General features: G+C 39.2%; 1 protein-coding gene across 1 annotated transcript in view; it reads left to right on the plus strand.

Moving 5' to 3' along the window:
• Window positions 1-25851, plus strand: part of PLCB4 (phospholipase C beta 4) — a 148374-nt gene that overhangs the window by 119069 nt on the left and 3454 nt on the right. Inside the window, exons 26-37 of the mRNA XM_070956301.1 lie at window positions 1405-1609; window positions 3694-3782; window positions 5837-5987; window positions 6219-6268; window positions 6952-7017; window positions 9428-9543; window positions 13907-13982; window positions 16254-16429; window positions 17102-17203; window positions 21273-21330; window positions 23011-23097; window positions 25762-25798. Coding sequence (XP_070812402.1) covers window positions 1405-1609; window positions 3694-3782; window positions 5837-5987; window positions 6219-6268; window positions 6952-7017; window positions 9428-9543; window positions 13907-13982; window positions 16254-16429; window positions 17102-17203; window positions 21273-21330; window positions 23011-23097; window positions 25762-25798 — 1213 coding nt within the window. The remainder of the gene's footprint in view (window positions 1-1404; window positions 1610-3693; window positions 3783-5836; window positions 5988-6218; window positions 6269-6951; window positions 7018-9427; window positions 9544-13906; window positions 13983-16253; window positions 16430-17101; window positions 17204-21272; window positions 21331-23010; window positions 23098-25761; window positions 25799-25851) is intronic.

Consider the following 25851-nt stretch of genomic DNA (forward strand, 5'->3'; position numbering starts at 1 on the left):
TAAAAAATGCTAGCCTTTAGTATAGTACTATGAGGAGCTTTAAACATTGTTTTTCCACTAATAGCATGGTAAGCCTGAGTCTCCCTGAGAGTAGGTAGCGAAATTTGATAAATAAGTAAATTCCAATTCTTCATGTGGGCAATATTTGATTGCCCAATGTTAGAAACATTGTCCCTCATGGTAACTTTGGAGCTCCCTGAGCTTGAGTGTTGGCTTGCAGACTTTTTATTACCCGACTAGGTAACTTCAGCAGTGCTAGTGAGTGTGTAATTTGCTCCCTATGCACGTGCAGTAGCTTGCCCTGCCATTGTTAGTGGAGGTGTGGTTTTCTGCTTGGCAGTTACTTGATTAGGGTATTTCTGTTTGATCATTTAGCAATAGCAATAGCAATAGCACTTAGACTTACTGTATATGCCGCTTCACAGTGCTTTACAGCCTTCTCTAAGTGATTTTACAGAGTCAGCATATTGCCCTCAATAATCTGTATTCTCATTTTACCAACCTCGGAAGGATGGAAGGCTGAGACAAACTTGAGCCTGGTGAAATTCGAACTGCTAAACTGCAGGCAAACAGTAGTCAGAGAAGTAACCTGCAGTACTGTATTCTGCGCCACCGCAGCCCCCTACCTGGTATTATTCCCTGCTTATCTGCATATTGGCTGCTAGAGAATATATTCTGGTCTTTGTGTTTCCCCCTGCTACTATATAAATAAGGAGCAAACCCGAGACCCTTCGTGCTGTTATATTACTTAGTTGGGTATAAAATGTCTGCAAGCTAACAACCAAGTTCAGAGAGCACCAAGGACTCCATAGTTCAACCTTGAATTATACATATTCTCTTCTATTGGAACATTATCTCTTTCCTGCATGAGAATCCTTCAGACTTTGTTTGCCTGCTAAGGCGATATAAGAAAAAAAAAATGTTTTTGGCCATCGAAGATTGTATTTCTGTGCATGACACAGATGAATTGCATAGCTAGTAAAAATGTAGATATTTTGGAATGGGAACCTCTTTGGAGAAAGCAACTCTGTGCTACTAAAATAGTACTGAATAACCTCCATCCTTTGAAGATTCATTTATTCTAATCACTTGCTATTAATTTTTATTCTTCTAAATTTCTGGAGTTTTCATTTTTAGAAAGAAAAATAAACTAACAGAATTAAATAACGTTGATTGGCTATTTTTAGAGGCAGAAATCAATATCCACTACTAATACATTCTGTGTAACAACACATAGTGCCACCTAAGACATCGTTCAAGAAAGCCTAATAATATTGTAAATATGTAATCAAACATCCCTTTGAGGCAACCTGGTTCCAGATGGGGATTTCTTCCAACGATTACAAGGCAGGAATGTGCTGTCTGATGAGCCTGAATAACCACCTTTATTCTGGGGTTTCTTAGGTGATTCTACCAGATCTTGCAGTCTTGAGGATAGCAGTTTATGACGACAACAATAAATTGATTGGTCAAAGGATATTGCCGCTGGATGGGCTTCAGGCAGGCTATCGACACATTTCCCTTCGAAATGAAGGCAACAAGCCATTGTCTCTGCCAACGGTTTTCTGCAACATTGTACTTAAAACTTATGTGCCTGATGGTTTTGGAGGTAAATGCTTAAATCATATATTTTATTTGGAGAGAATTAATCGGGAAGGATTATGGACATTTTACAGCACAATTCATAAATCATAATAATAAATAAATCATAATGGTGCATAAAACCACCAGCGTGCCTACCGTCCCTGTTTTAATGTTTCCTCTACTTGTATTTATTTTATGTATTCAATTCATGCTTATACTTATATGTATTACCTAATAAGTTCTTGACAAATAAATAAAATAAACTAGGCCCTATCAATCTTCAGCCCACTTTTTATGCCTTTCAGCCAGGCTGACAAAAATGGATAATGCATTCCCACCTATTGAAGTGGGAAGCTTACAGAAACTTTATGCAAGTATTAAAATAAGCTTAACATGTTTTAAAAATTCATACTCATGCACACCCTCTGTCATCCTCCCCAACTTTCCAGCAGAGTATCTTAGCTCAGCCTAAAATACGATGTAGTTCCATCTGCTTTATATTTTTCCTGCAGTTACTGTAGCTCTTGCCCCCACAAATATAATTACCTAACCATCCAAGAATCTTGAATATTTCTTAGGCATGTGCTGAAAATAATGGGAAAAGTTTGCAATGAATCTGGGAACTTATCACATTTTTTTCCCCAGTTCCATTGAAATGAGTGCAGGTTAAGCCTTTTTAGTAGATTAAAGTTGGAAATGAAAGATAGGTCTCTGAAAGTGCCCTTTCTAAGAGGCATGCTTCCCATTAGTTTTTTGGCATGTGGGAAACAGAATTTGCCTATATTGCTATTTTGCTATTTGTTTGAGATGGGTGGCCATACAAATTGATTGATTGAATGAATGATGCTTCTAAGCTAAGGAATGCATTCCTTTGAAAGTTACAATTGGTCCCAATTTGATATGCAATTGGAAAGATTATCATTATCAGATGGCATTAAGACAACTGATAAAATCCTGTTTGGTGATCTTCAGGGCTTCCCATATTTCATTAAACCAAGGAAAGACATATCCTGGCTTTTTTTTTAAGTAACGATATGAATGTCACCAATATAGGGAACTCTTGTCCTTGAAAAATTGTTGGGGAATTTTTCATCCCTCTGGAAAAATGAAAATGAATGGTCTATCCATTTCTCTGACCCTCAAACATTTTTTAAAATCTCATTCTTTCTCCAAGTCCAAAGATCCAGAATAGGTTAGTATAATAGCCATCAAGGCTAAGTTTGAAAACACTCATTTGACCTTGTCTCTTACTAACGGTGAACTTAATGAGGAAAAACAAATCTCTACCCCATCTCCCCTATGCCTAATTCTTCAAGGTAGCTATTTTAGCAAGCAAAGTGCAAAGGGGGAGGGGTTTCCAGATGTTTTGGTTGGACAACAACACAATGGGATGATATTAAACAGAATGGAGCCTCTTCTGCCCCCAAAAAAATCCAAATAGTTTTGTTTTACTTCTATCTATAATGTTGTGATTGTATGTATTGAAGTAAGATTTGAATAGTCTGTAAAATATTGAGTATATTTCTGGAATTATTGCAAAATGGTACACGCATTTGTAGTAAGAGGTTTTGTGTGAAGTTTTTGGGAAACGAGAATATTTTACAAAGCCACTAGAGATGAAACATCAGAGGGAGGTCCAGTAAAGTACATAATTCCCTGATATATATGGCGATGTAGGGAAAAGCATTGCTTTATCATGCAAAGGCAATGTTTTGTCTTTCCACATATGAAAAAAGCACGGTTTGGGGGAGGTGTACATGTATGCTCTCACACATACATTCACATGCACACACATAAACATGTATATATAGTAGTGCTCGGAACAAAATCTTGCCTCTCTAGCATAAAAAAAGAGCTATGTGTGTGCATGCATGTACAATCACATTACTTTTTTCATACTTTTTCTCTTAAGCTGATGGAACCTGTTACAGGCCTTATGCTTCTGCATCTCTTAAATTTATAAGACTTCCCATTTTATCACTTCTCACGATTAGGGAGACAATAATGCATGATAAAATTAAGCAGAGCCGTTGGTAGGAATTATGTGACGGGCTTTAAAGGGATCTGAAGTTGAAAATATCTTGACTACTTATTTAAATTCCTTTTTAGATATTGTGGATGCCTTGTCAGATCCAAAGAAATTTTTATCTGTCATGGAGAAAAGAGCAGACCAGATGAGAGCTATGGGAATTGAAACGGTAAGGAGTAATTAACCTTGGATATGGAATTGATTTGCATTTTTTTTTTCCAGGAGCCTCTTTTAGCAGAATATTTAAAAGATTAGAATGATAGACAACGTTGGTTGACTTTTTTGTGCCTTCGCCATGGCTAAAATTAAACATTATTTATATTATCAGGAGTGTAGAAGGTAAGTTTCAAAGAAGATGGCTGGAGGCAAAATTCTGATTCTCTTCCTCTAATCTAGTTTATGCCATTGTGTCCCAGCAGTACCACTTTGGATTCTACATAGACAGGAGAGACTTTGTATAAGAGATGCAAATTTAAATCAGGACTCAGAACAAGTTAAGGGTTATAGCAGAGTTTTTTAGCTTTCCAGGACACATCTCAATGTAGCAATTTGGGAACTACCACCACTACCACCAAACCCCTCAATCAGATGTGAGACAGTTCACCTTCATAGAATTCATGCTTTCAGATGTTCAGAACAAACACAGTTTGCTCTTACACGTTACAAGCATGAACTGATAAGGCGCTTATAATCTGTCCTCCATAGAACCTTCATCTGCATTATTACCATGTCTTCCCTCTCACTACTCCTCTGCATCCCTATGTAATTTAATCCTATTTCAGTCACGCCACTCTGATGAAGGGAGCTGCTGTGCACAAAAGCTTGTGCCTTAAAATAAAAATAGTTTTCAAAAATGCTATCAAATAATTTCCAATCTCTTCGTCTGCAGTCATTTAGGATGTTGGAGCCCTTTGTTGGGTACCTGATGCTTTATTGATGATCAGATATGTCATTACTGTTTTACGCTTTTTGTTTTACATATGTATTTATTGTTTTGCTTTTGTACTGTCACTCAGCAGTACAAACCACCCAAGTCAGTTGGAATTGGGACACATCTAGGTCTAAATAAATAAATAAATAAATAAATAAATAAATAAATAAATAAATAAATAAATAAATAAATAAATAAATAAATAAATAAATAAATAAATAAATAAATAAATAAATAATAAATAAATAAATAAATAAATAATAAATAAATAAATAAATAAATAAATAAATAAATAAATAAATAAATAAATAAATAAATAAATAATAGGTTTTGCCTCTTAAGATGAAATGGTAAGTTTGTGATTCAGGGTTTAGACTAAAAAACATCTGCTTGTAAACAGTCTAGAAAACCCATTATGACCCCAAAGTCTCTCACAAAACTGTACCACCAAAATTGGCAGCAAATTTCAATATGCTTTTCCAAGAAGAAATTAAGCACAGCAAACATATTAAGTCACTAAGAGGCTTAACATGCTAATAGCAATATATTCAACCCTTCACCGAAACTGAGTTCATTGCATTGCTACCATGACCATGGCTGCCAAAATGTTAACTTAGAAGTAGTTAAGCCACTAAGTATAAAAAGTTGCCTATCTCTGTGCTTAGCAATATGAGTCATTTCAGACTCTTTGAATATTAAGTCCATAAGCTTTTGAATTAAAATGGAAAGCATGCTAATAATAAATGTGAACAAGGAAAATGGTCACTTTTTTTTTTTTAGTATCCAATGGTCCTGTTATTGCTGGCTGGCCTTTTTCAGATTTCCATTCCCTCTACACAGAGAGAGGGGGGGGGGGAGAGACACACAGACACAGGCACACACTCTAATCATATTTAATTAGTAGTTATGCACAATCTTGGTTTTTCAGCATTCCTTTAAAACAGATTGGGAGGGGGTGTTTCTACATAGGCAATACTAATTTTAAGTTCATGAGGACCCCATTCAAGCTCCTGAGAATTCTATTAATTTATATAATATTACACCACGAACTTTAGGAACAGACATACATACGCTACCACATAATAAGAGATTTTGCCCGGCTGTTCCTCTGATTAGTCTCCTTTGATTCTAATTGCTGTTTTACCTTTCCCAGTTGTACTTTTGGGACTTCTTGCATCCTGCCCTTCGGCACTTGATTTAGACCTCAGTTTCTTTGACTGCTTGCAATTTTTCATACTGGCCCTTCCAGATTTGCCCATGGTATCCTTTTTAAAAGGCCTTATTTTTTACAGAGTGACATAGCTGATGTTCCAAATGACACATCAAAGAACGATAAGAAGGGGAAAATTAATAATGCTAAAGCAAATGTTACTCCTCAAACTAGCTCTGAAGTCAGATCAAATCCCATTTCCAGTACAGGACCTGGTACCGAAATTAAGAAAGGTAAGCAAACATCTAGAAGACTACTACTGCATTCGGATTACTCGCTATATCATATTTCTCCTGATTGGTAGTCAGAGTATCTATGAAGCGTTAAGGGAAAATATTTATCCTCTTTTGTAATAATCTGGATATCTTTTCAGCAAGTGTATATAATTCAATAAAGTGACATTGAAGTAAGTAACAATCCTGAAAATATGCTCATTCTCTTGTTTTTCCTCTCTATTTTTTAAGGTATAGATCTTATTCCTCAAATCAAGATAGAAGATTTAAAACAGATGAAGGTAAATCTATGCTTCAGTTTAGCTGTCTCTTGTTTGAGAATGATTTGTTTTTTGATGTTTTCCTTTGCGGTTGAAAATCCAAATGTCCTTATTAAATAATTAATTAAGAATAAGATTTCATTTTTCTTGGCCTTCAATCCATTAAGGTTTTCATTTTACTCTAGGGAAGCCTTTTAAACTGTATGGAAGTAGTGGTTAAGAGCTGTTAGGATCTGGTGCCTGACACTTTGCTTTTCTCCCACATTATGGAGCGTATTCTAAAATGACTGTAAAATAGCAAGGGAGAAAAGAACAGTTTCCATTATCATTAAGTCGGAGCGCACAGGAATTTATATGAAATCTCTGCACATTACTCAAAGATGGCAACCTGATTTTTAAACCTCTTAAAAGTCGTATTGAGTTTTGATTTGATTTCCACATCATTCAAAGCTATAATGTGATTTCTTGGTTTTGGTTTCTTTCTTTGTTCATTTATTTATTTAATTTATATGCTGCCCATCTTACTGTCCCGAGTGTGTGATTGAACACTTTCTGAAAATCTAGCCATTGTGGCTTAACTAAATCATGTTTTCAAAAATTTTGGCTTTACACATTGTGCAGAGTCAATTTTGAAATCAAGACAGCTGTTTTCAAGCCTTTCTGATTTAGCTGTTTTTAAAACAATTTTTTTTTATGGGGAACAGGCATATATAAAACATTTGAAAAAACAGCAGAAAGAGCTGACTGCTTTGAAGAAGAGGCATGCCAAGGTAGGGTATCTTTTGCTTTCTCTCTTCAGAGCTGGGGTACTTAAAATTTAAAATGGAGTATGAGTCTTTGCAAAAGCATATATTAAAATAATGTATGCCATTGGTTCTTAAATATGTTTCTGTTTTCATAGATAGCATCACTCTATGGAACATTACTCTGTTCTCCAGAAAAAAATTAAGAAGCAGTACATGACTTCTATTTCTCTGGCCCTTAGGCTAAGCTAGTGATGATTAGATATTTAACCAAAAATATTTGATTTGTAATTACATAACTTGAGAGCGACCAACAGTAGCCTAGTGCAAAAGGCATGCATAACATTTCAAAAGTTCTGAATCAGGAATTCATTTCGAATACAAGCACTGACAGTATATGTGTGTAACTCTTCAGCATCCATTAGCCCAGAGTAAAAAATATTTTGTTCTTCCTTTTTCAAAAAGAATTAGAAATTTTAAAATTTGCCTAGGAATATCAGGATGCTTTCTAGAGACATGAAATGAGGGGGAGGGACCATTTTGCTCCAAACTCAGCATTAAAAAGTCCTATTGTGAACATTCTTATAGCACCCCATATTCCAATTCAATAATCAATCTGTTTTAAGGTTTTTGCAGTTGGGAATTTGAGACCTATCCTGCCTTCCCTTATTTTTCATCTTAGAAACACAGAAGTAGCTGGATTAACAGTCCACTCTGGGAGCTGTCTATCATTTATTTGGGTGAAGATATCTATTTTTTTAAAAAAATTAAAAACATTTTAAAATCCCTAGGGTGGGCAATGAAAGCATCCTTTAACTAACGTTCAGCAGCCTAGTTTGCTGCCACTGCTACCTAGAGCACTGAACTCCACAAATAAACAGGAGCAGTGGATTAATTCTTTGCACTGCTCATGGCCAATATAAATATACTTCTCTGCCTACAAAATTCCCCAGGCTATTGCATTTGCATCTTGAAAGCCCAACCCCATAGCAGCACAGGTACTCTTTGCTTAACAGCCATAAGTGCTACTAGAATTTTCATTGCTAAATGAAGCAGTCATTAGGTGAAACATTACGTGTCCACACCATGTACCAACAGCACTTTTGGTAGTCCTGGTGTGCAGTTGTTAGGCCAGGCCAGGACTGCACTGTTGTTAGGTGAGGACCTCACATTTCTCCTACCCTGCTCTGCTCACCTCCATTTCAGCTCCTCCACATTTTAGCCTTTTCGACCATACTGCACTATGTTGTCCCTGCTGCCCAGGGAACACTAAAAGCTATATTGAAAGCAAAATGTAATAAATAAATAATATATATATATATATATATTGTCCTTGGGCTACATGTATATTATCCTGTTTGAAACTTACATACAGCATTTTGTTTCAATCTAGAAGAAGTAAAAATGGGCATTCCAACCTTTGAATATTTCGTACATTGTTGGTGCTTCAAATCAGAATGCAACATACATATACATATACATGCATACATATATATATATATGGAGAGAGAGAGGGAGGGAGGGAGGGAGAAAGAGAGAGAATTCATTCCCTTCTAGCTGGGTTCTTTTCAGTATCCCTTTTCAGTGCCATCCTATGTGTGTTTATTCAAGATTATGGGACAAATAGTTGGACAGGGTCTATGACAATTTGCTACGGCTAACTCATCATGGCCAACTTACCATGGCCAACTCTCTGTGGGACAACTTGCCACGGCCACCTAGCTACAGGACAACTCACTGCGGGACAAGAGTTACACTAATATCAAAGAAATGGTGGAATAGAATCATTAAAGAAAGGATGCAAAAGGAGGGACAGAATGACATGTGAACGGCAAAAATAAAAATATTTTTTTATTTATCTTAAATAATTAAATAGAATTGCTAAATTGTCCCGCAGCGAGTTGTCCCATGGTGAGTTGGGCTGTGGCAAGTTGGCCCATTCCTAGTTTGACATATTGATACCATTGTCCAGCAATGTTTAAATTTCTGAAATGTCAAAGGAAGGTATAAAGAGGTTTTATTGGAACGATGTTTCATTTCCCAGGCAATAAAAACAACTTAGGAGTTGAAAAAAGAAAAACACTTGTTTTGCATTTACTATTTACACAATAGCCTTGGTTGCTTAGCAACTGTTGTGAATTCTGAAAGGTGCAACTACCTGGACAGAGGAAGAGAAAGAAGGGAAGGTATGCCAAGGCAATTAGGGAAAGGAGTTGCTTCGGATAACAGTCCAATTCAGGAGACTTTGCTGATTTAGGAGCATGATAGAATAAAAAGATGCTTGTGCCATTTTGAAATCTTTTAAAAGATGCTATAGTGAGGGTTTGGGGGATTTTGTTTTTCTTTCTCTGTCCTCTTCTGCTAAAACACAAAAATCTAAATTCTTTGATATGCAGACTGTAGCTTAATATGCCTTTTTTCCCCCCCTCCACTGCAGGAGCACAGTGTCATGCAGAAATTACACTGCACACAAGTTGACAAAATGGTAGCCCAGTATGACAAAGAGAAGCTATCTTATGAGAAACTCCTTGAGAAGGCGATCAAGAAAAAAGGGTATGGCCTTGTTTAAAAAGCAACATTTTTTGACAGCAGGAAAGAAAAATTTAGTTCCATTCTTAATACCCCAAGAGACAGATCAAAGTACCCTTGCACTTTAGACATGTCATTCTAAGTGCGAGAATCCCCAAGGAAGGCTTGTGTATTCGGTTCAGATTAAGAGATTTAAAAATGACACATTCTTTTAAGGGGAAAAGTGGGGGGGGGGGGAATTAATAATTAATAGTAATCTACAAAATCATTACACTGACCTCAATGGAATATTTAGATCCTTATCACATGAAAGCTAACAAAAGACCCAAGTTAGTCATAATAAAAGCTGGTACATATTTGCTCATATGTCTGTTTTCCTCATATCTCATCAGGTGTATTTTGGTTCTGAATATATATATCAGTGATGGCGAACCTTTTTGGCATTGCGTGCCAAAAGTCTGAGCGAGCGAGCGCTGTTGCGCTCCCACTTGCCGGAACCCATAATGCAATGCACGCTCCCATTTACGCATGCGTGCACGACACCCCCCACGCTCCCTCTACACATGCGCCCACACTGAGCATGCGTGCCTCCCCAATGCACCCCACCACTTTTTCCAAGTGGGCCGGCATACCTCTTACCAGAGGACAACTAGGTACCGGCCCGTTCCCTGGTGAGACAGCTGTTCCCCACCTGGCGCATGGCGCTGCCAAGATGGCAGGGCCGAGACTGCCCCCGAGGAAGCTCTGAACACGAGGCTTGCCTGGGCTCCTTCCCACTGGGAGCTGCAGGTCAAGCAGGTGGTGGACAGGGACAGGTTGCACCTATCACCACCTAAGTGGAAAGCCCAAAGATGCATATGCTGCATATGCTGATATGCTGCACCTATCGCCACCTAAGTGGAAAGCCCAAAGATGCATATGCTGCATATGCTGATATGCTGCACCTATCGCCACCTAAGTGGAAAGCCCAGAGATGCATATGCTGCATATGCTGATATGCTGCACCTATCGCCACCTAAGTGGAAAGCCCAAAAATGCATATGCTGCCCTCAGCGCTTCCCCGACACCTGCCTGCCGCCGCCACCATGCCTTGCCTGTTTCCCCAGCTCCTCTTCTCTAAATGAGCACTCGGCAGCTGGGAAAAATAGGAGCCGCCACATTCGCTCTGCCCCACAATTCTGCTCAGCTCAAGTTCATGGAAATCATGTGGTGGCCCTTGAAACTTTAGGAGGGAACTGGCTCCGAGATTGGGAGGCAGCCTTTGGCGGAGCCAGCCCGATGGGAAACTGAAAAGAGAGAGGCTTTTCCCTTCTTCTGCCTCGCTAGTGGGCTGTGGGGTTTGGGATGGCTCTAATTCTGATGAGCTTGGCTGATGATCGGGCAACTCCAGAGCTTCCTGCTACACGTGTTCATTCTCTTGCCTGTCTTCTTTCCCTGTTTAAAAGAGCCGCACATGTAGGGGGGAGAGATCTGACTGAAGAGCTGTGCTTTAGCTGTGCTAAAGAGCTGCCTCCTGCCTTCCATGATCTCCAAAGTTCCTCCCCCATCGAATCCTAGCTTTCTTCTGCCTTCCACGATCTCCAAAGTTCCTCCCCCATAGAATCATAGCTTTCTTCTGCCTTCCATGATCTCCAAAGTTCCTCCCCCATCGAATCATAGCTTTCTTCTGCCTTCCACGATCTCCAAAGTTCCTCCCCCATCGAGTGCCTCCTGCCTTCCAGTACTCCTCAGATCTTTGCAGTTTCTCCCCGCATTGCGTGTTAGTTTTCTCCTGCTTTCCTGCCCCCGAGAGGCATCTGCAGAGGGTAGAATCTGCAGAGATTGGGGAACGCTCTGCTTCCGTGCATGCGCAGCAGAGACCGGAAGACCAGCTGGCTGATGGGAGGTGCGCGCATGTGCGGTGGACCTGGGCTGGGGCTACGGCTGGCGTGCCGGCAGAAAGGGCTCTGCGTGCCACCTGTGGCACGCGTGCCATAGGTTCGCCATCACGGATATATATGTTGACTCTGCAAATAGTTCTGAGGATGTATTTAAAACCTATGGAATACAGTATGAAGTGCGGTTGTCAATGGATAGTGTGTTTTTCATGTCAGCTTCATTGGTCTAACCAGGTTAACTGATCAGGTCAACATCTGAATGTTAATTGAAAAACAAAAATCTGCTATTACAATCAACACTTTTATGTGTGTACACTATAAACTGAATGCTTCTCATCAAAATTAGCATGATTTGCCTGGATTCTTTCTGGTAGATGAAACACTAGACTAATAAAATGAGTAAAGCTGTGGTGGGCAGTCAGCAGCTTTAAAATTAAATTGCTGAAATACAATAAGATCAAGGCGTGATTTTAATATTGCTCCTTGGGATTTTGTAAGATACAAGGTGAGGATCTTGCGATAGTCAACATCTCAACATCCTCTCAAGATTTGGATCATACATCACCATCATTATCATCATCACTGCTGCCACAATACATCTACGCCATATCTCACCATACAGAATATCTCACAATAAATCTAAAATAGCTGCTTCTCCCAGAACTACACATTATGGGGTGAAAGCTGTTAAATTAAATATGGATGCTTATTAATACATGTACAGATAGCCTCAACTTACTCCCACAATTGGGACCAGTATTTCTGTTGCTAAGCGAGGCTGTTTCTACATGAATCTCACCTTATTTTATGAGCTTTTTTGCTACATTGTTAAGCAAATCACTGCATCGTGATTTTTTAAATGAATTGTGTAGTTGTTAAGCAAATCTGGTTTCCCCCACTGATTTTGTTTGCCAGATGCCAGGTGGGAAGGTTGCAAATGATGATCACATGGCCACGGGATGCTAAAGCCATCCCAAATACACCAGTTGCCAAGTGCTTCAATGTTGATCATATGACTGTGGGGATGCCATGACAGTTTAAAGTGTGAGGAACTGTTGCAAATTACGTTTTTTTCAGTGCCTTGTAACTTCAAATAGTTGCTAAATGAATGGTTGTAAATCAAGGACTACTTAAAAATGCGGTGCTAGGCACATTCTAGGATTGTTATGATAAATCCTATTTAAATATAGGATGGTTTCCCTCCAGATATTCTTCTTAGTTTCAGCCCTCTCACTCCCCCATGGCCACAGGAGAGGGACAAAAACAGTTCTGGCCTAGCAGTATCTACATTATGCCCATTTTGATCTAAACCATAGTTAATTCCCAAATGGTACTTGTATCAATATATTGGAATGGAAAGGTGGACATACCAGTGATGAAATTCATTTTTTTTTTACTACCGGTTCTGTGGGCGTGGCTTGGTGGGCATGGCAGGGGAAGGATACTGCAAAATCTCCATTTCCACCCCACTCCAGGGGAAGGATACTGCAAAATCCCCATTCCCTCCCCACTCCTGGGGGAAGGATATTGCAAAATCTCCATTCCCACCCCACTCTGGGGCCAGCCAGAGGTGGTATTTGCCGGTTCTCCGAACTACTCAAAATTTCCACTACCGGTTCTCCAGAACCTGTCATTGGAAATGGCTGGATTTCAATCAGGGGCGGGGTTTCAAAACCCGTTGCTACCGGTTCGCTTGTGGGTAGATGCACGCTTGTGTGCTCACACGACACTTCTGCACATGCGCAGAAGCCTCCAGGAGCATGGGTGGAGCCTCCTGCCGCCGCTATCAGTTCGCCCAATCTGGGCAAACCGATAGCAATCCACCACTGATTTCAAACCTGGGACATACGTTTATTAACATTTCTGAAATTCCCTGCTGAGTATCTATGGAGATTCTCAAACATCCAAGTTATGGTTGTCCCAAAGATGCTTTTTCCAAAAAGCAATAGTCTTTCTTGGATTTTTTTTTTCTTGAAAACCTTTTGATTCTCATCCAGGAAGCTTCTTTAGTTCTGAAAGTCCAGTTGCCTTTTGGAAAAAGCAACTTTGGGATTCCCTGCTGAGTAACCTATCTCTTCAAAATTCATTGAGAAACACAGTTCTACAATCTGGTCTAACGGGAAAAAGTGAGAAAGACCTAAATAGCCATTTGTCCTGGGCAGATTGTCATTTTTCTTTCTTTTTTCATCAAGATTAACTAAATGCAGAATGGTTTCACATTTCAGATGGAGGGATGACACTGGGGAATAAATAGATGATGAGAAAAGAATCATATAGCCGGAAGGGACCTTGGAGATATTCTAGTCCAACCCCCAACAAAGGCAGGGTCCTTATCCTACCACAGACAAATGATTGTCCAGTCTTTTCTTGAAAACCTCCAGCAATGGCGACAGACCCAAGTTGCATTTCTAAACATTTTTTTTTCAAGTTTTGGTTCATCTTTTGAGGTTTATTTGAACAATTTAATTTGAAATGCTTACTTGAAATACTTCTGTTTTGTTTGTGTTTAGAGGAAATAATTGTCTTGAGATGAAAAAAGAAACAGAAAGTAAAGTTCAAATGTTAACATCTGATCATAAATCAAAGGTAAGAGCAGAAGAAGCCCATTTAACAACGCATTTCAGTACGTGACTGTCATATAGTGAGAGTCATTTCTAGAAGTCAGAAATATGTTTTGTTCTCCAGAAAATAAGAAAAAAAAAGACTGCAGGTTCTTTGGACTACTTTGAAAAACAAAGGGAGAGGGCAAGACAACAAGTAAAAATATGATTTTTTTCCTTACTGAAGATTAGACTGGTGGTAAAATTATTTAGTCCACACAGCTGAAATTCCCTATTGTTAGATCTGACAGCACAGATTCATGCTATGCTGGTCAAGGACCACCATTTATAAACAAATATTTTCTTTATGCTCATAGATCTGTTTACTTAAACTTGGAGTTCAATATAGCACAATCTAAAACAGTGTCTTTCAAACTTGATGGCTGGGGAATTCCGGGAGTTGAAGTCCACATTTCTTAAAGTTACCAAGTTTGAAAAAATACTGGTCTAAAATATTCCATGTTCCATTAAAAGGGCCAGAATGGCATGCTCTATTTTAACGTTTTCCCTAATTTTTCCAGATGCATACTTTTGTATATCTAATATACTTTTGATTTGGGGGAGGGGAAGAAGGCACACAAAAAAAGGATTAAGATTAAGAACAGAAACAAGATTAGGTGGAAATGCCCTGAGGAACTGCTTAGAAAAGATCTGGGTGAACTCAGTGGTGGTTGAAATTGAGAAAAGATAAATCAATAGAAAGAACTCTGCACAACAACAGAAGTATCAAAAAAAGTTATTGCTGGAAGAAAAAAATAAAATAAATATAAAAGCAAGGGGAAGAGGAAAAAACTCTTGGGGTGGTACATTGCAGAGCAAACTGGTTAAGGATCCACGTTTAAAAACAAGTAAAAAGCAGAGTAGGGAAAGGCAATTGAGGCAGAAGGCTATTCCAAGTTTGTAAGCAGAAAGGGGCCAGCAACATCATTGGAGGGCTCCGGTTAGGGTTCCCATGTGATGTGAAGACTGAAACACAAACTGGAAGGCAGGAGATATGACCCCAGTGGATGATTGTTTGTTCTTGTCATTAGAACTGTGACTGTTGCCTTTGCTACAGCCACAACCATTGCCATTAGAGGGAAATGGTTTGTTGACATGCTGGGAGAAGAATTGATGGGAGTATAATAGACAAGCCAGTCAGTAATGGCTTTGGAACATATTGCCTAGGGCTGAGTTCGGTTCACCTGTTTTCAGTGCTGCTATTGCTGTGAGTTTGGGTGGTTTATGAGATGGATTATAGAAACAGTTGAAATGATTCCTAAGTTTCTGATAATGGTAGAGCCATATTGGATGGAATAATTTTTAATGTCAGCCCCAAAACCAAGAATGACACATCATGATTCTTCTAAGCTGAAGAATTTATTGTTTCACACCTATGGACAAAATCTTGGCACTCTGAGCACTCAAGTATCTCCATCTACAATACACTCTGTGACCTAGGGGCTGTCTTCATCCCCTTTCTCTCATACATAATATATGTACTGAGTTGCCTCTTCTCTGGAATATGTCTCCTCCCTCTGGGAATTCACCTCCATACTATATTCCATCACATTGAACTGGATAATGAACTGCAGTTGCTCTTCTTCTAACTTTCAGTGGAGGGTGAGGCTGAAGGCTGTTGGTACCCAATTTATCTAACCAAAAGGTAGTGGTTGTGTACCACTTTATCTGCCTGGTGGTTATAAGGCAGAACTGCCCATCTATAATTTGACAAAACCTTCCTCAGGTAGCACATGAGACACAGGAATGTAGGCCTCCACCTTGTAATGGGGGGACAGTAGAGGACAAGATCTCAACTTCAAAGTACTAGTGTGGGGGGAGAGGGAATCTGGGGGAAGAGTTTGTAGTATCCTTTGAGCCCCTCTACTAGGAGCTGACTTCCTTATATCAGTACTCCTTCCACATTGGCTGGATGTGGGTTAATGCTACAGCCAATCAGTGTTTGGGGAGATATTTTCTATGGTTCAAGCATTGTTAATAGCTTTGTAACATAATGTTTTACTTTTCAGCCACTTATGTTGCAGCCACTTATTTTTTCCAAGGATTGACTGGGCATTGGCGGTCTATTAGCCAGGGTTGACTAGAGTTTCTGAATTTCTACCACATGGGCAAAGAGGGAAAAGTGCAGGGAACACAGAGCTTAGTATAATCCCAAAATTCTGGGTCAACAGAAAACATGGATCTAGAAGTGCCTCCTGCATTATCCACTTTAAAGATCATGAGTAGAAAAGACTGATCCAACTTTTCTCCCACAAAGGTGAAGGAAATTGTGGCACAGCACACCAAAGAATGGTCTGAGATGATCAACACCCACAGTGCAGAAGAGCAAGAAATGCGTGATCTGCACCTCAGCCAGCAGTGTGAACTACTGAAAAAGCTGTTAATTAATGTGCATGAACAACAGACACAACAACTGAAGCTTTCCCATGACAGGTCAGTATAACAGTATACTCTTATTCTATTATTTGTTCACTTGGAAATGGTTGAATTTAGCCTAATGTCGGAGTGTAGGAGATGAAAGTATTTCCCATCACCATCCAGGCTCACCTAATTAAAAAAAAAAAAAGTCAGCTGGCCATTGTTTTAAAAAGTGCAGCCATTTCTCTGATAGTCCTGAGAATAATCTAATGTTGGTTGTATAATCTTGATGACTGGCAGATCAAAGCAAAGAGAATATACTCAGTGGTGGGATTCAGCCGGTTCGGGCTGGTTCGGGTGAACTGGTAGTTAAATTGCTGGCTGGCCCTGCCCCTTCCAGGAGTCCCCATGTGCCCCATTTTTGCTCCCAGGAGGCTTCAGAGAGGCCTACTAGGCTTAAAACGGGGCACAGGGAGGTGCGGCGCCCCCCCCCCCCACAGACCGCTTTCACTCCCAGGAGACTGCAGGGAGGCCTACTAAGCCCAAAACGGGGAGCGGGGGGACGAGTCACACCTCCTGTCACACCTCCTGGCCATGCCCACCATGGCCAGGCCCACCCAGCCAGTTATTAGGACAGAGAACCGGTTGTTAAATTATATGAATCCCACCACTGAATATACTCCTCAGTCTAGAACATTTAAAATTGAAATTTAAATGCCATAATTTTTCTTTTTTCCTTTTTTTTAGAGAAAGTAAAGAAATGCGTGCCAACCAAGCAAAAATTTCAATGGAAAACAGTAAAGCCATAAGCCAAGATAAATCTATCAAAAACAAAGCTGAAAGAGAAAGGTACATATTACATTGTTGATTATAGAATAAGTTTTCTTCAGGAAGATTCATGGGCTACTGTGTTTAATGTGAGTGGAATAACTTGCCTTCCCAGCAAATCATTATTACTTAATACAGTTGGAACCAGGGGTGAAATCTAAATTTTTTTGCTACCGGTTCTGTGGGCGTGGCTTAATTAGTGGGCGGGGCTTGGTGGTAAGGTGACTGGGAGGGCGTGGCTTGTTGGTCAGGTGGGCGTGGCCAAGTCAATGTCACTTCTTTGCTCCTTTTTAACCTACAAAACACAACACAACACAACTGGCTCATCCACAGTATAAAAGCAGCTGTGCTAGACCCAAAATGGCCCCTGCAACAAGCAGGAACCTCACACAGCCACAAAAAGCCCAAAAAACCAACTTTCACATTTTACACACACACAACACAACACAACACAACTGGCTCACCCACAATGTAAAAGCAGCTGTGCTAGACCCAAAATGGCCCCTGCAACAAGCAGGAACCTCACACAGCCACAAAAAGCCCAAAAAACCAACTTTCATACTTTACACACACAAAATTCCACATAGAGCTTTGTGAGATTTTGTGTGTTTGTGTAGTTAGAGTGAAACACTACAGAAACACACTAAATCTCAGAAAGCTGCACAAATATTATTTTATTTTTATTTATTTTTATTTTTATATAAAAGCAGCTAAATTTAAAACTTCCTAAACTTTAAATGTCTAGGTCTAAAAAAAGAACAACTAAAAAAAACCCCAATTAACTATTTTTTTAAAGCTCCCAAAGGGGAAAAAAAACTTACCCAATAGAACAGGGATCTCCAACCTTGGCAACTTTAAGACTTATAGACTTCAATTCCCAGAATTCCTCAGCCAGCTTTGCTTTGCTGGCTGAGGAATTCTGGGAGTTGAAGTCCACAACTCCCTGCCTGCTTGATTGCAGGCAGGGAGATTCAGTTGCTTGCTAATGCAATGGATTGCAGGTATTACAGCAAGGCGTTGCGACCAGCAGCTAAGGTAAGCAAGGTGAGGGGAGGAGGGGGAGGGATTTTTGCTACCGATTAGCAGGCAACTCAGTTGAGATTGTCAGAACTTGGCTCGTCAGAGCCATTTAAAAGAAAAAAAGGCTCTAGTGATCGCGTGGCTCAGCTGGGCATGGGGGGCGGGTGCAGGGATTTTTGCTACCGGTTCTCCGAATTGCCCGCTGCCATCACTACCTACTCACCCGAGCCGGTCCGAACCGGGAGCATTTCACCCCTGGTTGGAACCCACCTCAAAAATGTAATGTGACATTCCAATAAATATTTGGCTGAAGGAATTAGGGGCTATTTTGTCCTGGAGAGAGAGGAGCCTTCCTGTATTTCTAAAGTTTATGTACTTTTGCAAATACTGGAATTCTTCCAAATGTTGTATTCACTTCCTCTTGGGTGGGATTGATGATATTTTGACTATAAAAGGGCTAGAACTGAGAAAAACAAGATCTCAGTTAATATGTATGGTGGCTGATTGTCAAGCCAGATATATGATAAGAATCTTAGGCAATGAAATTAGCATTTCCTTGCTTCCCTCAAGTTTCTTTTTCCAGACCTTGTAATTGACCACTTTTCAAGATTCAACTACATGCATTCAGAAATATGTTACGAAGAGTTTAAAGTCCGTGCACCATTGTCCGACTCATTTCATTGCATGGTATGATTTGGACCATATTCTGTTCTAACCAAGGCTTCCTTGGTAATTCAATTCAAGTCCTTCATGGCACAAAACTTCCACTTCTATCCCCTGATCTATTATTTCAGAAAAGTTTATTATAATGGACAAGTTCATACAAAGCTCTTGCTAAATGCTAATAATAAAGAGTTATGGGCTAACCTTAGGCAGGCCATTGTTACAAGAGACTTGGATTTTTATTTGCTCCATTTACATACAGATACATTGACCTGTGCGGAAATGAGTGTCCTGGTCTCTCCCTTTTATCTTCCACTTTTAAGGGTCACTGGATTTCTCATTGCCCTTGATATAGTGCAGCTGGAAAAGGAAGAACAGTCATACAGTCGATTCCTAGAACTATATAAGGCAGAAAGAACAGGAGGAGGCATGCATTCACCCTATGAACAGATACATGGGTTCTTAAAGATAGGTTTTTAAATAAAGATACGGTACCAGAGTGAAATCAGAGGCCCAAGAGAGATTTACTGATTTCCTTAAGCATAACTAGCTCCATTTCCCCATTTCCACATGCACTTTCTCACTTGAACCCTCTCAACTAGATCTACCTAAAGCCCTAGCTAAGGCATTGAGAGAAATGGGATCCAGAAACAGAAGCAACTCCTTTCTTTGCCTCACTCAATTTTATACAATGACTTGTTGCTAGGCAGATTCACAGATAGGTATTTTGTGCTCTGAGTTTAGGTACTGGAGAAATGAGCCATTTCTACGATTATCAGAATCTTTCAGCATAACCTGCTGATTCCCTCCCCCCTTTCTTTAGAAACTCGGATTTTGCAAAGCATGCCTGTGTAATGAAGGTTTAGCCTCCTAAATTTTGCATAAGCACTATTACTCTAACACTTCACTGGAATACAAATCGTGATCTTTCTACATTTCATACTGCATTCCTTGGAGATGCAAAAGCCAAAGATCCATTAAAATTAAGGTTATCTGAGGGACCGTCTCTTGCTGGTCACATCTACCCAACCCATCAGAGTGGGGAGGTAGGGAATGCTGAACACCTGGTTCTGCCAGTGGGTCTGGGGAACCTAGAGTGGGATGGAGCCCATTAAATGGCTTGTGTGATCTGCTGTCACCGGGGCGGGGGTGGGAGGTGGGGTGATTTTTTTACATTGTAATGTATTAAGTTATTTGATTCTTTTTGTTAGTTATAATTGTTTTAAATGTGGTTTTATATTCTGTAAGCCGCCTTGAGTCGCCATGGGCGAATAAATGGCAATATAAATTCAATCAATCAATCAATCAATCAATCAAATATTGTGAGATATTAATGAACAAAAAGGCTTTAACAGAATCAAATCAACCAATCAATCTTTATTTCGGTCACAGACCAGCAAATAGAAGTATTAAAACAACAATAATAATAGTAAAAAAATAAAAATAAAAGACAGATTTAATAATATATTGCGATTGGTGGTGGATTAACCGTGGGCAATTAAAGTTAGCCTAATTTTACATACCGCATAGCAGAGTAGCAGAATCACCATTATTGTGCACTTAGAAATCCAACTTTAAAAAAAATTAATAACCAGTGTCCCTTCTTTTGGTCCATTTAAATGGCATTAAATAATATAGGGTAAATTCAGTGGTGCTCTAAATATCTATATCGATATTTTTCTAGATTTTTTGAGCTATTGGCACATATTCTTTATTCATAACATTTTTCCATATCTTTCATGTCAATTTCCTTTTATCAGCTTTAAACCCAGATTAGACATATAAAGTGACAACATTTGTCTGTGACACCTGGGGCTATCAGGAATAAAGGTTGACTTCTATGCTTAGATTTAATTTGCCAGCACTGTCTGTATTTCAGCCTTGGATTCTACTTCATTTCATTGCTTGCTATTTATGTCTGTTGGGTGTTTTTTCCTCTCTTCTAACATGATTAATTTCAGATTTAACTAAAGAAACCAAATCTACAGTTTAATATTAATGATATAAATTATTGGTTTATTCCCTTTTGTAGCCTATATAGTTTGGTCTGTTATTTTTAGTCTTATTTGTTTCATTTCACTTATTTTATAGTTGTTCTATTTTCTGTACTATATTGCAATATCTGTTATTTATAGTTGTAATACCAATAAATATATAATTCTTATTATTAGATCTTACAGTTAGAAAGCGTATTAGTTATCTATTAATAGTACCTATATTTTTGTTAACAGTCACTTATTCTAAACCTTAACTTTTTATTTCTGGAATAAGTGTAATTTGATATATTTTATACTGGTCTGTGACTGAAGTCCAGGAGGAGGAGGAGGAGGGCTCTTAGCATTTTTCTCAGTGACATTTTGATGTGTAATACAACTAGACACTACAGTAGTAAATATATCATTCATAGGCGTGTGAGGGAGCTGAATAGCAGTAACACAAAGAAGTTTCTGGAAGAAAGAAAACGGGTGAGTAGTTAATCATCTGAAATACTATTTAATTGGTGAACTGTTTTCCAAAACCTGATGAAACTGAGTAGATTGAAAGACAGAAGGCATAGTGGAAATAGGAACTGCTCATGAAATAAAAACCATAAAGCATTTTTAGAAATCGTGACTTGGAAAAAGGAATATTTGAGGGCTTTGGTCCACACTAGGACAGAAAAGGTTATCTGTGACTATCTGAAGTCTGAAGGCAGATAATCTGTCCATCTTTTCTGCCCTGGTTCTGCTGGATATTCATTTGCATTTTATCAGTATCTGCCTTTCTCTAAGTTCTTTCCTAATTTACAAAATCCTTCCCTAAATATAATATATATATGTGTTCTATATTTTATACTCTTCATTAGGTAATTGTGAAGATATTTCACATTGTGAAATTCAGAAATATACAGGTATCAACTTGAATTTTGATTTATGGATATGTTCAGAAAAAGCACATTGGTTAAATTTGTATCAAGGGATGAACAGAACAGACTTCTTTGTTGCTGTTGATTTCCCTGAGAACACTGTAATTGAAAGTATCTGAATAGGAATGTCTCAGAAGGATGGCTGAAACAAATGATCTCTGTTGTAGATAATTGCATGTGGAATAGCAGAATTGGTTTGAATCCAGTCCCAGTAATCTCATCTATATGCATCCTGTTTTGGGGCATATTTTAAACATTTTCCTAATGAAACTCGAACTTCTTACAGATTAAAAGCTGAAGACACCAAATTCAGTACAAGAATTTCTTTGTTGCTCTTTTTCGTGTCACAAATATTTTAGAAGGTGGAAGAGGATAGTTTATATAGATAACACCCCTCCTTATCCAATAAGTAAATGATGAATCTAGTTACACTGTTTGTATTTGTCAATCAAGTGGTTGGTTTATTATACTTAATTTTTACCCAAAAATTTATTGGTACGAAAAGAAAACTATGGAAACTCAAAATTCTTCTCCCCATCAACCCAATGTTCAGACATCATTTTCTTATTATTCTTCCAGTTTAGCTTTTGGAATGTTAATTATACTGAAAAATAACCTAGCGGACTGCATGAACGCAACCTGTATGCTTGGTTTATGATTTAGGGTATTATGAGGACACAAATAAATGGGTTGATCAAATAATCATGTTCTATTCGCTATGTTTTCCATGGGACTGTGTTTTGTATGTTTGATGATGTGGGACATTTGTAGCTTATGCAGTGACATGACTGAGTCCTTTATTGCCCTTGTCAGAAAGCAACATAAGCCCAGTGGGGTAGGCAGTTCAGGTACATTGCACCCTGCCCTGATGTCACAGTCCTGGAGGAACATTGAAGTCTTTATAAGAATCGGATTTTTCCTTTGGGTCATTCTATCAGTACAAAGAATTAAGATGGTCTGTGGAATTGAATGGATGCTAATCAGTGGTGGGTTTCTACCAGTTCGCTCCAGTTTGGGTGAACTGGTAGCGGCAGTGACGGGAGGCTCTGCCCACCCACCCAGAGGTCATCATGGATGCTCTGCACATGTGCAGAAGCACCACACGCGAGTGAAGCAAACTCTTGCCACACGGCAAGAGTTCTTTCGGAAAGCAATATTTTGGGGAGAACTATTTGAAAAACCCATGTAACCCAAAAGAATGTGGTTATTTCATTTTCCCCCTTTCTGGTTTGGCTTACAGTTGGCAATGAAGCAATCAAAGGAAATGGATCAGTTGAAGAAAGTCCAACTTGAGCATCTAGAAATTTTGGAGAAACAAAATGAGCAGGTAACCAACACCTGACTGTAAAAGGAAAGGGAATCTGGGAGATGTGGCTTGTTATCTGGTTATTGATTTATTTGAGGCAAGGAACTTATGACTTATTTGGTTCAAATGAGTATCAGACCAAGACTGACAAGTGCCCTGTGCATCATTTATAATCTATAGACCAGGGGTGTCAAACTCAGGTTGTCACGGCAGCGTCACTTGATGTATCTTTTTTCTCCTTCGCTAAACCGGGTGTGGACCTGGCCAGTGCGTGACACATCCGGCCCATGGGTCAAGAGTTTGCCAGCCCTGCTATAGACCATGCCAATATATGAACCAGCACTAAGAATAAAGATAAAGGTAAAGGTTCCCCCGTACCTGCGTGCTAGTCGTTTCTGGCTCTAGGGGCGGTGCTCATCTCAGTTTCTAAGCCAAAGAGCCAGCACTGTCTGAAGATGTCTCTGTGGTCATGTGGCTGGCATGACTAAATGCTGAAGGTGCATGGAGTGCTGTTACCTTCCCACCAAAATGGTCCCTATTTTTCTACTTGCATTTTATATGTGCTTTCGAACTGCTAGGTGGGCAGAAGTTGGGACAAGTAATGGGAGCTCACTCCGTTACTCGGTGCTAGGCATTTGAACCCCTGAACTGCCGACCTTCTGATCGACAAGCTCAGCATCTTAGCCGCTGAGCCACCACATCCCTTTTCCCACCCCCGCTCCAAATTCCAAGCAGGCATGTTTAAGTTTCGCTCCAAAACATTATGTTAGCTGTAGCCTAAAAGAGCAGTTTTGAGCTGTGCTTATTAGGATGTCATTTTGTGTCCCAATGGCATTTTGAGAGGTAATGAAAGGACCCCAGTAGCTGCTTACTGAAATGGGGAAACTAAAAGAGACGTGCTGTATTACTGGAAGCTCATCTTATGCAAAGCAGACATTTAGACAGAACTGAAGTCGTTTCACCACAATCTCTTTCAATATCCACTCTGACATATGCGATACTCCCTTAGTGGAAGCAAAGCCAATGTATAAGCATCTTCACTGCTGCTTCTACTATTGCTACTATGACAGACAAAGGAGAAGCAGCCTGCTGCTCTTCAGGTGTTTATGGATTTCAGAGTCCCAGTTAATATGGATAATGGCAAGGGATGACCAGAATTTTAGGCTAGAACATCTGGGACATACAGATTGCCTACTTTTTTTAAAAAAAAACAATTGTAAAAAAATTAAATGTAAGTTTTGTTATAGAAAAAATGGTGTTTTTAAGTTCAGTTATTGTGAAAACCATACTAAGTGAACAAGGACAGATAAAGATCAGTTTTATCCTCTTGTTGAATTCAATATGGTGTGAATAAACCATTCTTTCTTAAGTTAGGACATAAAAACATTGTAGGTTTGTCTAAAATCAGAATTTTTAGAAATTACTCTAGGTTCTATGTAAGTTATTTATTGAGCAATAATTGTATCTTCTGTCATATTCTATTACATGTAGAGAGGGCAGAGTGAATGAGCATGTGCTCATTTGGTATAATGTTATGGGGCTGGACTAGCAGCAGGGAAACCTGAATTTTAGTCTTAGTTAAGGCACAAAAACATCTGTGTGACCTTAGGCCAGCAGTCTCCGACCTGTGGGCCACAGCCCACTACTGAGCCATGGCCTATTTGCAACCTGGCTGCATGAACAGCGGGCCACTGCGCATGCACGCGCAGCTCAACTCAACTCACACAACCGGCAGGCCAGTGTACTTGCATGACACATGCAACTCAACTGGCACGAGTCAAGCTGCACACACGTGTGTGCATGCTGATCCACCGCTCACGAGGCCCAGTTCCCATCTCTCCACCTCGCCAGCCAGGCCGCCAAACCACAAAGGATAGGGACTGCTGCCTTAGGCCAATCACTCTCTTTCAGTTTTGGGAAGAAGGAAATGAAAAATCATTTCCAAAAATGTTATCTAGAAAACTTCATAACTGCGTAGATGTGTCCAGGTAGCTGTTAGAAATTAACTGTGACTCAAAGATGATACAGTGGTACCTTGGTATTCAACTACTTTGAAACTCATTGAATTTGATACTCAATGCATTTTGATATAAAAACTTTGTCCTGGTACTCGTCGTTTGTTTGGTACTCAATGCACAAGCTAGAACTCAGTGTCGGCTGCCTTGCGACTCACTACATTATTCCTTATGGGAAAAATTTGTTTGGTACTCGTCGCTTTTGGTATTCATCGCTCCTCCTGGAACCAATTAATATTGAGTACTGAGGTACCACTGTATAGCTATGTAGATGGGTATGATGCATTAACTGCTTTTCATAACTTTATCATTTCTGCTATAATTCTGAAAATTATTTCCACATCATTTCCTTCATTACTGACATACTCAAAAACTATTTACTGGTTTGGTTAATTTTTTCTCCTCTCATTTAACTCAACTTTATCAAGCTCAAACAAAAATTAGCGAATTGCACTAGAAATCTGTACCTTGAATATAGGTATAGATTTGATGCATTTCTCTTTCTTTCATTTTGAAAATAAGGTGAAAGTAGAGAAAGCCAGCAACAGACTAGACTAGAACATAATAACCTTTTTCTTGCATTTATATGTTGTTGTCATTTCACTTTTCATTCATTTTATTTGCTTCATTGTGTTGCTCAACTTTGATGTTATTATTTTTGTACAAACAGCTTTTGAAATCCTGCCATGCTGTCTCTCAAATTCAAGGTAGGATTTATGTACCCTGAGCAAGCTACTACTACTTTATAGATATCATTTGA

Source organism: Pituophis catenifer, unplaced genomic scaffold, assembly GCF_029215685.1.
Source record: "Pituophis catenifer annectens isolate HBS135680 unplaced genomic scaffold, rPitCat1.0.hap2 SCAF_1, whole genome shotgun sequence".
Lineage (NCBI taxonomy): Eukaryota > Metazoa > Chordata > Lepidosauria > Squamata > Colubridae > Pituophis > Pituophis catenifer.